At 64.1% G+C, this 13,818-nt stretch overlaps 1 protein-coding gene across 1 annotated transcript in view; it reads left to right on the forward strand.

The window, feature by feature from the left end:
* Positions 1-13,818, forward strand: part of LOC113208854 (midnolin) — a 59,942-nt gene that overhangs the window by 41,827 nt on the left and 4,297 nt on the right. The window contains exons 3-4 of the mRNA XM_052266818.1: positions 7,460-7,516; positions 11,482-12,636. Of these exons, the coding sequence (XP_052122778.1) occupies positions 7,460-7,516; positions 11,482-12,636 (1,212 nt within the window). The remainder of the gene's footprint in view (positions 1-7,459; positions 7,517-11,481; positions 12,637-13,818) is intronic.

Raw genomic sequence — 13,818 nt, forward strand, 5'->3', positions numbered from 1 at the left:
AGGTGGGATCCTTAATAGCACGCTTTGTTAGTTTGTGTGCGTGTAGAGGGGGTGGGGGGTGGGGTGGGGGTAGTGGAACAGTGAGGGTGCGGTCGGGGGGTTGGCCCAACAGCCTCCAACCCGGCCGGGTCCTGCCCCGCCCTTTGGCGCACCACCCCCACCCCCTCTCTGTTCGATGAGGTCCCTCTCTCCGCCCTTCCCCCTCTCCCCTCTCCTGGGCTCCGCGGACACTAGTTTTCCTTTCCGCTGCGTTGCGCGGAGGCGCCGCCGTGAGGCGCTGGCAGAGGTGGTGGTGCTGCTGCTGCTGTCGAGGGGCGCGCCGGGCAGGACGTGAAGTAGAGAGGGGTTGTTTGTCCTTTCCACCGTTGCGCCCTGCCCCGCCTGGCTGACGTCAAGCTGCTTGCCTTTGCTTGCACGTGTGACACGCCGGCAACAGGGCGCGTCCAAGGCTGTTTGGTGTTCAATCGGTATCGGTGTCGGCACCACCAACCATCACACCGGTACCCCGGTGCGCGCGTGCGCGCGCGCTAGAGAGCCGAGTGCAAAGTAGCGTCAAGTGGCCGCCAAGGACACACTGTGCGGTCTCTTCTAGCTCGCCCTCCTTTACCGTCGCCGTCATGCAGGACCTGGCGCTCGCTCGCCGGATCGGGGGGATCGTCCCCGCGCTGCACTCTGCGCCATCACGAGATGATGATGATGAGCATTGGAGATTTTCACGGCGTCGTCCTTAGCTGTGGACGTCGCTTTTGACCGCAGCAAATTATGCCACGGTTCATGCTCCTGCTGCTGCCCGCTGAGCCCGAAGAGAGGGGGGGGGGCACGGGCATCGCCCTTGGTCGTCCCGACGCGCGCCGGAGCCGGCCGAGCGAGCCTCCCGTGGAGCGTCTTCCTTTCCAGAAAACTTCCTGCATCGACTTTACGAAAAGGCGTCCAGTTTATACTATGCGGCGCTTATGAAAAGTCTGGAACGCGATTCTTTTTTGCTCGACGTATAGCAGCGGACTTTGACGTGTGCGAGAGCGAGAGACACGGTGAAACAGACAGAAAGCGAGAGAATATTGGGGGAGGGGGCGGCCTTGAGTGGCGTCGATTGAGAAGCGGCGTGGCGTGGCGCCGGGATGCCAACAGATAGCAGCGTGCGTGTGTCGAAACGAGCGAGCAAACCGAGACGAGAGAGAGACAGACAGAGGCGCGTTTGTTGTTTGTTCTCTCTCCGGCCAAGAGTAGTTATACTTTGGTTGAGTTGGGCCCGTGCGCCGTCAGCGGTCGTCGGCGGGTCGAGAACGTCGTGTAGAGTGTATAGAATAAACTCAGGGTGGAGTCAAGTGTTAGGTGAGAGGGGGGGGGGGGCAGGTCTCTCATACGGATCGTCTTCTTGGAAGAACCTCAAGAGCGCCTGGAGTAGATAGAGAGAGGGAGAGAGGAGGGGTGGAGAGTGAGGGGTCCCGCGAGGGAACACGATGATAGAGTGTCTCTTGTGCCCCTCTCCGGAGCAGAGCAGCACTCTGGTGATCCGCTCCCGCCCCGCGCGTCGCCTCAAGCCCGTCATGAGGACACCACCGCGACCACCGCCCGTCAACCATACCGCCACCGCACCCCTCCTGCCCGCGGCAAACTCGCGTCGACTGCAGCAGCAGTGGTCAGCTTTCCGTGCGTGTTGTCGCGCCTGTCTGTCTGTGTGCGCCCTGCTGGAGTTGAGCGCCCGCCCGCCCGCCTCTGTGTTGTCTTTGCAACGCGCAGCATTTTGTGTCTGGAGGTGATAGTGCGGTGCGTGTGCCCAGACTCCCTCCCTCACCCCCTCCCCCCTCCCCTTATCCACCCTTATCTCCATATGTGTTGCAGTAGTACACAGAGCTAAAGAAATATTATCATCTCTATTCTATTGATCATCTCACTTAAACCCGTGAAAAACAAGGAATGTAAAGGTTAAGTTAATGTCTTTATTGTGCCACAAAAAACAATCGATTGCATAAGATAATTGTTCAAGTGTTGCACACGGGGTGGCCCACATACCCCGGGCGTGCGGGCCTGCCTGTCATCTCTTACCATGGCGACTTATGGCCCCTTGCGAGTAGGCAACGCACCGACAGCCCTGCATGCGGTACAGTATAACTACAGAGTTGTTCGGCGGGGCATGTTACCCACTCTGTAATTTGCTATTGCTTAGCTTGTTCTGTGCCTTACTACATATACTACGACTCACCGCCGGTTTTCTTTTCTCGCTGTTTTACTAGTACAGACCCAAGTTTTTTTTTGTGATACCTTTCTTTGTCGAGGGGTCGGGCTCGGGCGCTTATCGGGTGGCCTCTAAAGGCGATTCTCGGGCTCAGGTCGTGTGCACCACGCCCGGCCGGGCCCCGCGGTGCGATGTGGTTGTGCTGTGCTCGGCGGGCGCGCCGGGCTGGGCCGCTCTTCTGCCCCGCCAAGGTAACTTAACGGTGAAACGCTTTTTCAGCGAATAACTCTGGTAACGGTTGGCCCGGAGGCGGCCACTGTATCGCCTGCCTGCTCACAGTTTTGGGAGGGAGGGCCTCTGCTCGTCTTCCTTCCTGGTTATTCAAAGTCTTACTACACCACTGTTATATCAGCGCTGTGAGTTTGTATATTTAAGGCGCCAGCTGTAGTTACACGTTGAAGTTATGTACGCATCTGGCAAGCAAATATGGTTTGAAATGATACGCCACGCCAAAGGAAAAAGTATTATGTTGTACGAATGGCGTGTCAGTGCTTGTGACGTGTTGGGGGAGGGGAGGGGGGGGTAGAGCAGTACCTGCTGCATCGAGAGGCGCCTCGCTCCCCGAACAAGGGCCACCTGATTTAATTATATCGTCCGTTACCTGATTCGTACCGCACACCTGTCCGTGCAGTCGGACCCGTGGTGTGTGTGTGTGTGTGTGTGTGTGTGTGTGCATGCATGTGTGTGTGTGTGTGCATGTGTGTGTGTGTGCATGTGTGTGTGTGTGTGTTTCCATGCAGGAGGTGGGGGGGGGAAAGGGGCTTGTCTGTCTGAGTCCCCTGCGCCACACCGGACGTGAGTCGAGCCCCAGCTATGCCGGGTGGGCGATACTTCTCGAGAACGAGTAGATAGATAAAGTCGTTGGACGGCAACGACGAGACAACCGTAATTCTCTTAATTCTTTTTCCTTTACCCTAGGCAGTGTAGCTATACGCACGCACACTGGCTAAATCTCTGTACACTGCATGGTGGGGGAGGTGCATTCCTTTGTGACACTCCCGTGCTCACCTGAGCGAGGCAAAAGAGCTTTTCTTGTCGCTTTTACTTCGCTGACCTGGTGCGACCGGAAGTGGGCAGGCGCGTCGCGTCTCCCCCAGGATTGCTTCTTCAACCCTCCCCCCCGCATTCCCCCTCGTCTCCCTCTTTTGTTCACTATTTGCACTTAGCTTCCCCTATCCAACCTCACGTCTCTTTACTGCAGTACGTATACTATATATTCTGCACATGCAGTACTTACAGTACGCACTTGTCTGCCTTTCCGTGTGGCCCTATGGTTCTTTACATTTTTTCATTCGTCTTCTATACCTTATTGCAAGTTCCCTCCCTTCCCCGGGGGGGCGGCTATCGAAGCATCTACATCTTGCCAAATTCGCTTTTTTGTCGCTTTTTTTTTGGCTTGAATTTTGTGGGCCAGAGCAGTGCAAACTAGAGTATCGATTGGACCTCGGGCCTCCGCCGGGCTGGGCTGGGTCTGGCCGGGCCGCCAAGAGCCGGAGGGAGGCGGAGAGCGTTCCCTTTCTAGCTCCCATGGGATGAGTCCGGGCGGCGGGCGGGCGGGGCGGGCGGGGCGCGCCGTGCACCGTTACTCGGGAGGCAAGGCGCTTTGCGTGGCGGGGGCCTGCGGGCCTAGCTCCACGTCGGCGCAGCCTAACTTTGCCTTCCCTCACCCCCCCCCTCTCTCTCTCTTTCGCTGTAATATCTTCTTCGCTTGCCTCGTGTGTGTGTCCCTCTCTCCTCTCTCGTGCAGTTTTGGGCGGGGCCGGCAGCTGCCGCTCGCTTGTTCGCTCGGGCGGGCCGGGGCCCTCTGGCGGTCGATGGTTTTCTTGTCGGCCAGAGGGCAATAGAGAGTCGTCTTCTTTGACCTGCTGCGGTGGTGGTCGTTGTGGAACGCTACTTTCCGAATCTTATTGGGGTCGGAATTCCAGCGGAAGAGTCCGGCAGTCCGGCGCAGCGCTGACCCGAGAGGGGACAAGGGGATTGGAGAGGGGTCCGTACGGCGCATGTGCGCGTGCCTCCGACACACTCACATCTGCTGCTGCAAGCACATGAGGTTCTTCTCATGACCGTGAGAAAAGCGGCTCGCTTGACTTTGACGAGCACAGTCCAGGCCCCGGCCCAGCTCGCGCGCTCCGCAGCCGCTCACTCCTGGAGCCTCCAGCACCAGTCGGTCGCACTCCCGTTAAAGGCCGGGTTACCTCGCCCTGGAACTGCTGGAGCTCTGACTCCAGCCGGCGCCGGGGCGGGGGCGTGCCTCCCACTATGTACCCGCGTGTATGTGTGTGTGTGTGGACAAGGGCGTTCTGTGTGTCCCCGGCACCTCCTTACACAGCCATGTTCCGCTAGGCCCCGCCACGCCTCGCGCCTCACGCTCGCACGCCTGGGTGGCGATCATCTCGGTGTTGACGCTGTCCTCGCGGTCCGCGCCAGATGAGCGAGGAGGAGGGGGAGGAGGCTGTGGTGCTGCCGCCGCCCTGGACCAGAAATCAATACGCCCAAACGGGACGCGGCGGCTCACGGTGCCGCCGCCGCGCGACGTGGCGGGGGCTGTGTGGGGCCGGGCTGACCCCGCCCGGCTCGTGGCGAAGAAGAGGCCGCTCGGGTTGTCCTGGTGGTGGTGGTGGTGCAGGAGGAGCAGCCGCTCTGCAGCAACCCGCCGCGAGCTGCACTCTTCACCTTGCCCCCTACCCCGTTCTCGTCCTGACGCGGCGGCGCGGCTGGCGAGCCGAGCCGGGGTGGCCTACTTCCGGAGGAGCCCAGCATGGCCGGCCAGCCAGACGCGGGGCCAGACGGCGTGCCTCGGCGGGGCGAGGCGGGGCGGCGTCCGGGTCGGCCGACTTCTATTGATACCAGCGCGGCGTTGCGGTAGTGCAATGATGATCCCCGCCGCACTCAGCACTCGCCACCGTTTCTTATTGCTTTTCTTTTTCGCAGTATTTTTATTTCCTGATTGTGGGCAGTGCTGGGTTTCGTTTGGTCGGGAGGGTCGCCGCCACCACCGGCTGCTGCTCTGCTGCTCCTGCTGGAATGCAATGCAGAGCAGCCGCCCTGGACAGCTGTCCAGCAATGCCGGCCGGCCCCGGCCCCGCGCTGTCGGGGTCGGTTGACGGTCAGCCGCGGCATGTCGCTGGAACGGCTGTCCTGTCCGAGTCGGTCTCCGCCGGGGCCGAACCCAGGGCGGGGGCGGTATGGGGTGGATTCAGTCCGCCGCGCCCCGTGTCTGCCCGTGGTGTGCTGAGGTGCTGTTATGGTAGTAAAACTGTGGGGCCGTATTGATCTTGAAGGAAAATAACCCGTCGTCGAGACTCGCTGCGGCGGCGGCGGTTGGTGTGCGCCCCGGAGGCCCCGGAGGACTCGCGTGCGGGCTGCCGGAGGGTGCCCCCGCCCCCGCGCCACCCCCAGGCCGCCGCCCCGGCCAACCCTCCTGGAGGACACGGCCGAGGGCCAGCTCCCGCTGGCTGAGCGGTCGCCCTCTCTCCCAGTGTCACGTGACGCGAGCGAGGCCCCCCGCGGGGGCACCGTAGTGGGGGACGCCAGACTCGTGCTCCCCCGGAGCGGCCGCGGGGCGGAAGGGGGGGGGGGGGCAGAGCGCAGGGCGAGAGGGGCTTGCCTCACCTTCCTCGCGCCCTGTGGGAGGGCGGCTCCACACGGACGGACAGGGCCGTGAGGAGGGCGGCGGCGGCGACACGGGGACCCCCTCCACCGCCACCATCGTGTCCCGGTGAAGACCTTCAACCGGCTGCTCCGCCCTGCTGCGGCGCTCTGCGGCCGGTAGCAGCGGAGCCGGGCGTAACACGATCATTCTGTCGAAAAAATCACTCCGAGATCTCTCGCCTTTCCTTTCCTCTCTCGCCGCTGCCGCACCGGGCCCCCGGGGCTGGCGCAAGCGGGTCGGTTAGCGCTCCGTGTCGACACGGCCCGACTTACTCGGCTGCTAACGCCCTCTGTAGGTCCTCCGTGCGGTACCCACCACCGCGACCCTATTAAAAGTTATATCGTGTGAATCCCGCGCACCCCCATCAGTCTCCGCGCACCTTTTCCCTATAAATCTGGTGCGCGCCCGCTGCTTCGCCTGCTCCGCTGTGCCGCCGTACCGTGGGCCTGGCCGCCGTGGCACCCCCGTTAGCTGGGGCTGGGCTGCGGCGCGCGTGGGCTGTGGCCGGGTGCCGTTTTGAACCGTTTCGGCGCGGCCCTTTTCCCCTCCCCGCCACGCCATTACCATCTCGCGGCCATGCCCCATCCCCGGGGCCCAGAATAAGGCCCAGGCTCGAGACCGTCTTAATTGACTAAACGGTGCCTGGCACAACAATGCGTCTGAGACTGTCGCTGCTGCAGGGCGAGCCAGCCGTCGCATCCCGACGACGGTGCGGGATGCGGTGCGGGGCCCCTCTTTCACTCCCCCCTTCCTCTCGCTTGCTACTGCCGCCATTCCTCCCTTCTCTGCTCCCTGTCCTTCCCTGCCGCTCAGACAAGAGTACATCACCAGTGCCAGTGCTTTTTCGGCAGCACGACGCGCTTCGCTCCAGTGTCACTTCCCGAGCCCCCCCCACCCCCCTCCTTACCACCATGACTGCCACCACCACCACTACTACTACCCGTCACTACCCGTCTTCACTTTGCCGGCGCGCGAGCGTCTGTCTATCTGGGTCGTGGGTTTCCAGGCTGAGTTGCTGCGGCCTGCCTGCCCCTCCGCCGCGGCCCGCAGCAGCAGCAGCAGTGGCGTGCTGCTTGCTGATGTTCCTGATGGCGCGCCGGCCCGGGACTCCTTTCCCGGGTGGAGCATCTTGATTAGTTCCTTCTCGTAATTGGCTGAGCTTGCGCCGCCGCCGCCGCACCGCCGCGCTTCTCACCTATTTGGCGCCGCGGCCCCTGCTGCTGCTGCTTGTGCCGCTGCTTGTGCCGCTGCTTGTGCCGCTGCTTGTGCCGCTGCTTGTGCCGCTGCTTGTGCCGCTGCTTGTGCTGCTTGTGCTGCTCGGTGGCGCCGCGGTGGCGCGGCGAGGCCGTCTGGTCAGCCTGCTGCAGCAGCCGAATCAATGAATCAGTGCGCTTCCGCGCAACGTCCGCGCCGCTTGCGCGCGTGTGACCCTCCTCCTCGTCCTTGTCGCCCCCCCCCCCCCCCCTGATTTACCATAGGCTATCGCCTCCCCCCCCCCCTCTCCCCCAAGTTGATTGCACGTCTGTGATTGTCCGGTCACTAATGGCAGTTCTCTTCTTTGTGTGTTGCAGGCTCAGCGCCCGGAGCAGAGTGTGATGCAGGCGCTGGAGAGCCTGAACGACGGACAGGTATGTACCGGGTGTAACTGAGAATGCGCAACAGTGTTGCGGGTTTGCCTACCCAGTTAGCCCGTAAGGCGCCATGGCCCCTGCAGCCCTGGTGGGTATGCAATCCCGCAACACTGTTGCGCATTCTCAGTTACACCCGGTACTATGAACAATGTGTGTGTGATGTGTGGATGTTCGCGTGCAAAACTCGAGCATTGTGCCCGCCGAGCGTCCGCAAATTCACGATCGAGGACGCTGTGCGCTTCCTAACCACACCATCCCTGCGAAAACCAAAGTGATTTGTGAACAACCCCTCGGCGTATCCTGGGCGTATCGAGCTGCGCAGGGGAGGAGGAGGCGGCGCTCGCAGCAGGCAGCCTGACTGATGGGCCAGTACGCCCCCGCGCCGCCCCGCCCCGCTGCCGCCGCCGCCGCCCGGGGCGGGAGTCGATTCTGTCGATGGAAGCGACAGCAACACCCAGCCGAACACCACCGCATCGCGTCGGTAACGTCGAGGCCCAAGCCCAGCCAGCCTGGCCGCACACGCTACGCCTGCTACGCCATGCTCTGACTACATCACGCTCTACGCCACGACGTCCCCGGCGATGCACCGCAAGGGAGTGCAAAGGGGGTCGGGGGGGGGGCATACCACTCTAAACCGCCGCCGGGCTGCACTGGCGTAGCCGGAGTGGAACTCGTGCAAAAAAAGAGTGGGAGAAAGAGGCCCGCGCCATCGCCATCATCTCTTTGAGCCGCTCCCCCGGCTACGCCAATGCCGAGGTGGGCCTGCCGGGGACTTGCAAGTCACTCGGTCATTACGCCGGTCTCGTCGGCGACCCCGCGGAGGCCTTGGGCCTTGGCTCTTGTTATGGAGCTCGGTAATGCTGCTGCGCCCCCGCCGCCGCCGCCGCCGTCACATCGGCCACCCTCGGCCCCGCGCGGCTCGCGGCGCGCGGGGCGCGCTGCGGCCAGGCCGAGCAGAGCAGGGCCGTTGTGAAACCAGGCCAAGCAGGCCGTGGCGGCGGCCTGGGCCTCGCGGCGGCGGCGGCGCTCCGTGGCGGCGGGGCGGCGGGGCGGGGCGCATCGCGGCGCGGTGCAGCGGCGGCTGAGTCGGCGCTTTACCTTATCAGCTGATACCGCGGCGGGCCCCGTGCTCGTGGCGCGTGTGCGACCAGGCCACGTGTGCGCGCCGTCGGACCGTGTGAACTAGACCCGCTGCCTGCCCGCGGACCTGCATGGCGACGTGTTTGCTTTCTCGCCCTCGTCGTCGACGAAGTCCCCGCCCTTCGGTCTGGCTGGTGGTGCCACGCGCCGTGCGTCGTGTGTCCTCGACGCCCGTGGCCCTGCTCCGACTGCGACGACGTGGCGGGCCTAGGAGGAGGAGGAGGAGGAGGAGGAGCAGCAGCAGCAGCAGCAGCAGCAGCAGGGCACTTGAGCACCGTTCTTCAGTGCCTAGAGGAGGAAGGGCACTTGAGGACAGTTCTTCAGAACTGCGTCCTACAGCACGCTCGCTGCGCACCGCGAGGCGCGCCACGACTGCAAAGGAGACGGTTTTTCTCGAAAACTTGTAAGAAAGTCTGACTTTTTGCGCTCCAGCCCTTGGCAAGTTTGTCGAGGCCGGCGCTGCTGGTGTGACGCTGGTGTTCCTAGAGCCTGGGCCTGGGCCGGCTGGCCGCGCCGCCGAGCGCCGTGCGGCCCGCCACGCTCCGCCACGCCGCCGGGTCGCTGCGGCTGCTGCCTGCTGCCTGCTGCCTGCTGCTGGGTGCAATGCCGTGCCGTGACCCATTTCCCGCAGCGGCGTTCTGTGCTATAGGCAGTCAGGCCCCATACCTGTAGGCTCTAAGACGAATGCCTTTCGGCCCTTCCTGGCCTTTGGCCACTGCCCTATGGTGTCATTACGGGTCCGAGTCCTAGCCTTTGGGTCCTCCACTTTGGGTCCCTTCTACTGGCCCAGTCGGCACACATCTATCCGTCTGTACGTCTGCCTGCTTGCCTGCCTGGGTAGGACTCCAGTCAGAGCCGGCACGCTGCTGACTCGGCAACACCATCGACTCGTTGTCGATCTCAAATTGATTGGTCAGGGGGACCGTGCGCCCATAGCGCCCCTCGGGGTAGTGGGCCGGAAAGAGGAGGGGGGCGGTCTTTAGCTTTCAATTTATAAACTCTCTTCGTGAAAAACGACGGCGCTTCGTCGACCGTATTTCTGCCAAGCTTGCGGTCCACGGGCTGGACTCATGGGCAGGGCCGGTAGGGGAGGGTGTGACTTCCCGCTCCAAAACCCTAGTGTTCAAAAGCGCTAAACATTTAAACTAAAGTGGCGAGGCTCTAGGTTCCTGGTTTGGGTCGAGAAGCCCCACGGGCTTCGAGCCACTCCGACCCTACTGGCCCCGCACAGCCCGGCACAGCCCCTCTTTGAGCTCGGCTGGTTTGCAAATGAGCCACCCCCGGCCCGGTGCGGCGCGGCGCGGCGCGGGGGAGGCGGTGGAGGTGTTCCATGCGGCGCCCCCGCGCCGCGCTCCCTTATTGGGCCCGGGCCACGTCGAGGAGTGCCTCGGGCTGCCAAGCGCCAAGTCCCCGCACTGGGCTGGCGTTGTGCAAGGGGCACGCGCTCCGCCAGAGTGGTCGTCCGGTCACCTTGCCACCGCCGAGCCGAAAAGCGGGAAAGTACGAAACGGGATACGCGGCGGCGGCGGCGGTCCGAAAATACTACATAATGTCCGCTTCGAGAGGAGGGAGCGGGATTCGCAGGGGTGGTGTGGTTTCGGGGCGAGAAATATCCAGTAGAGGCGCGAAAACAAAAGTGTTTGCTCCGATCGGTTGGCGCCGGCCTTGTCGCAGCAGCTCCACGTGCCCCCGCGAAATCTCCCCGTGCCAAAGCGCGGCGTGGCGTGGTGGGGCGGTGCGGGGCGTGGCGGCGAGCCGGGCCGAGGCTATTGATCACCACCCCGTGCGCGGCGTGGCGCGGCGCGGCTCTACGCTTCACGCCGCGAATCCGTCCTGGATGGGGCTGGAAGGGGTGGAGGGAGGATGAGCGGCGGCGGAGAGAGGCGCATCGAGCCGGCGTCCATCAACATTTTAAAAAGCAACAGCTCAAATATTGAAATGATGAGTGAAACATTCTAAATCGAGTGTGAGCAAGGCTAGACATGGGCGGTGGGGATAGGGAAGGGACTTTCCACTGGTAGGGAGTCATGAGACGGCGCCGCCGGGTACTGCGGCTGGACGGTCATCAGTGGGTTGAGGACTAGGACGGATTGAAAACGACAATAACCTGAAGCTCGCGAGGCGCGGTCCCCCGCGGCGACCCGCGCTGTTTGCCTAGAAGTAAGTTATTTACAGGGGGAGGCAGCTCGCTCGCCAGAGGTGCCAGAGGCAGGCAGGCCAGAGGTCTCTCAGCTGATCGCTGCTGCCGCCCGGGCCCGGGTCCGCCCGCCGCTGGGCTGGGCGTGGCGGGCGCGGCGCAGCGCGGGGGCGGCGCGGGGGCGGGGCTGTGGTGGGCTCGGGGTGGCAGCGGTGCGGGGCTAGGAATCGATGCAGAGCGCCGGGCTGGGCTGGGCCAGGCTGGGCCGCGGCCATAGCGCCATGGCACAGCACTGGCGGGCGGGCGGGGCGTTTCCACCCCATGGGTGTAGGGTGTGGGTGTGGGTCCCCGCGCCCCGGGCTGAACCCCAGAGATGTGGTGCTGAGGACAAACACCGGCGACAAAAAGCTAGAACGGGAGAAAAATACAGTTGGAACGGCAATCTTCGTCCAAACGGGAAACTGATAATCTTTATCGAACCGGGAAATTTTTAGTCTGAGTCGAGGTACAGTCTAAAAGCGGCAACCCTATCGCATGCAAGTATATGTCTCGAATCGCGGCTGCGGGGCGGGGTCGACGCGAACGCGTTCGTACGCCCGCTAAAAATAGTCGTGTGGCGTGGCACAGCCGCCAGTCAATCAAAGCCGGGCGCTTGACCTTAACGCCGTTGCTCTTCTTGTTGCAGGTGAACGACTTCCTCTCGGGCAAGGCGCCCCTCAACCTCACGATGCGGTTTGGCGACCACATGATGCTGATCCAGCTGCAGCTCTCCACCGTATCACCCCAGGCTTCGCGCAGTCGGGCCGCCTCTTCGTCGGCGTCCTCAACGTCGACCTCGAGTAGAGCCGTCTCCGTGTCGTCGACGGCCGCCCCTTCGTCAACCTCCACCACTACCTCCGCCTCGACGGGGTCGTCGTCGACGTCCCCCACGGCTTCCGTGCGGTCCATGAGCACCGCCAGGGTGCGGCGCGCCAGTGCCGTCATCCCGGGCCTCGTGCCCAAGTCATCATCCTCGCCGTCGTCGCCGAGCCGGTCTGTGACTGGCGACGCGGCGTCACCAAGCATGGGCCCGCCGGCCACCCCCTCCCCCGCCTCCCCCACACGGCCTAGTGCCGCGGCCCCAACCTCCTCGTCGGCGCCGTCTTCGCCGACGCCCGGCTCCCCGTGTTCGGCGTCCTCGCCGACGCCCGAACCCTTGGTCGCGCTGCCCAGCGCGAACGCGTGTGAGGCGCTGCTCTCGCAGCTCATGGACTCCGCCACGCAGGCCGTGAAGGCTTCGGCCTCGGCCCTCAGTGGTAACAGTGTGAGTGATACCGCCAGGACTAACTTGTTCCGCGCCATCGACCCCAGCTATCGGACCAGTGACGAGGTGAAAAGTGACAAAAGTGGCTCCTCCCCGCCCTCGTCCTGCCCCTCCTCCTCATCCTCCTGTCCCGCCTCCCCCAAGCAGAGCTCGCCCGTCACGCGGAAAGTGCTCATCCGACCGGCGACGTTCCTCGCCGAGTCGACCTCCACCAACGCGTCGACGTGCACGTCGGCGTGCTCCACGCCTGTGCACACCTCCAGGTCCACCTCACCCATGCCCTCGGCGTCTGCCTCGCCGCCACCCTCTGCCAACTCGTCCAACACCAAGGGCGTGCAGACGTGCCCCGAGGAGTCGTCGGGCACCTCCGCGTCCGGCACCTCCACATCGACGTGCACGTGCGAGGCGTCGCGGTGCCCCATGGCGTACCGGCAGGAGACCAGAGTCCACACGCGCGCCCTGGCCGAGGCGTCGCGCAACCTCATGCAGACCCTGAAGCAGCTGTCTTCGGAGGTGCTCACCAACAGAGAGGAGGAGGTACGTACCCTAGTCTCAGTCTCGTAGTCACTTCTAATAGCTCCTAGTCTGGCGCCGCGGGGATGCGGATATCTCTAGTTTGGTCGCATTCCCCGGCCTCGCTCCGCCAGGACTCCGACGAGGCTCTTGTGAGCCCCGCCGCCACCTTACAGGGCCTCATTATGAACGCCGCGGACAGGCCCAGCCCCAGCTAGGCTCCGCACGTTTTGCCGCACATTGCGGCCGCTGCGCGCCGCCTGACAGCCGTTCAATGGCCATGCCTGCCCCGCCCGGCCCCGCCCCGCAGCCAGGCCGGCGTTGCTGCTCTACTCTGTGTTCAGGCTTTGCGGTCGCCTCGCCAGCCTCGCCCTGCTCGCACACAGGCACGGGCTCTCCACCAGGAATGGCGCACAGTTAGCTCGCTGCCTGTGCCTCCCTTCCCTCCCAACGCCGCGGCATTGTGCTTGCCTGTGGCGGGCTGTGGCGGCCCCGCGCAAGCGAGGCAGAATTTCCTCTTGCGCGTCGCGAGGCGGTGCCCATATTTAAAGTGGAGACGGGGCCCGGGCCGCGCCGCGCCGAGTGCGCGGCCCTCGAGGAGGGTGAAGTTTGGCGAGGTTGGCGGCTCATTTCGCCGAGGTGGGACGGGCCGGGGCGGCGGGGGGAAAGGACGCTAACGACGGCCGACGCCGACGCTTTTGCCGGCGTCCTCTCTCGCCCTTATCGACCGGATCGCGCGGGCGGAGCTGCGGCGCGGGGCGCGGCGCAGCGCGCGGCGCGGCGCGCGGCGCGGCGCGATGTGGCGCGGCCAGCGCCTCGATCTGGACCCGCTGCTGCTGGGCCTTTTGCCCGACCCGGCCGGGGGGCGCCCCCGCCGCCGCGGGTCTCTAAAGCACCAATTAAGCGCACCTACGTTTTATTGCGCGGTTACGTCGCTCTCGACTGTGTGTGTGTGTGTGCGTGTGTGTGCCTGCTCGGGCCCTGCTCCCCGCCACACCCCGTTCCCTCCACCCTCCCACCCCCTTGCTCCCCGCGCGCGGCGAGGAGGGGTGGTGGTGGGTCGCGGCGCAGTGCGCAAAGTCCGCCTCAGCCGGGGAGCGCCCTCGTGGAGAACGCCGCGGAGGCCCTCTGCTCCTATCCCCGTTTGGTGATTAATAGACACCGACCAGCTGCCAGAATAATTATGTACTAAATTATATACCAATG

This window comes from Frankliniella occidentalis, unplaced genomic scaffold (genome assembly GCF_000697945.3).
Source record: "Frankliniella occidentalis isolate FOCC.00 unplaced genomic scaffold, Focc_3.1 Scaffold43, whole genome shotgun sequence".
Taxonomy (NCBI): domain Eukaryota; kingdom Metazoa; phylum Arthropoda; class Insecta; order Thysanoptera; family Thripidae; genus Frankliniella; species Frankliniella occidentalis.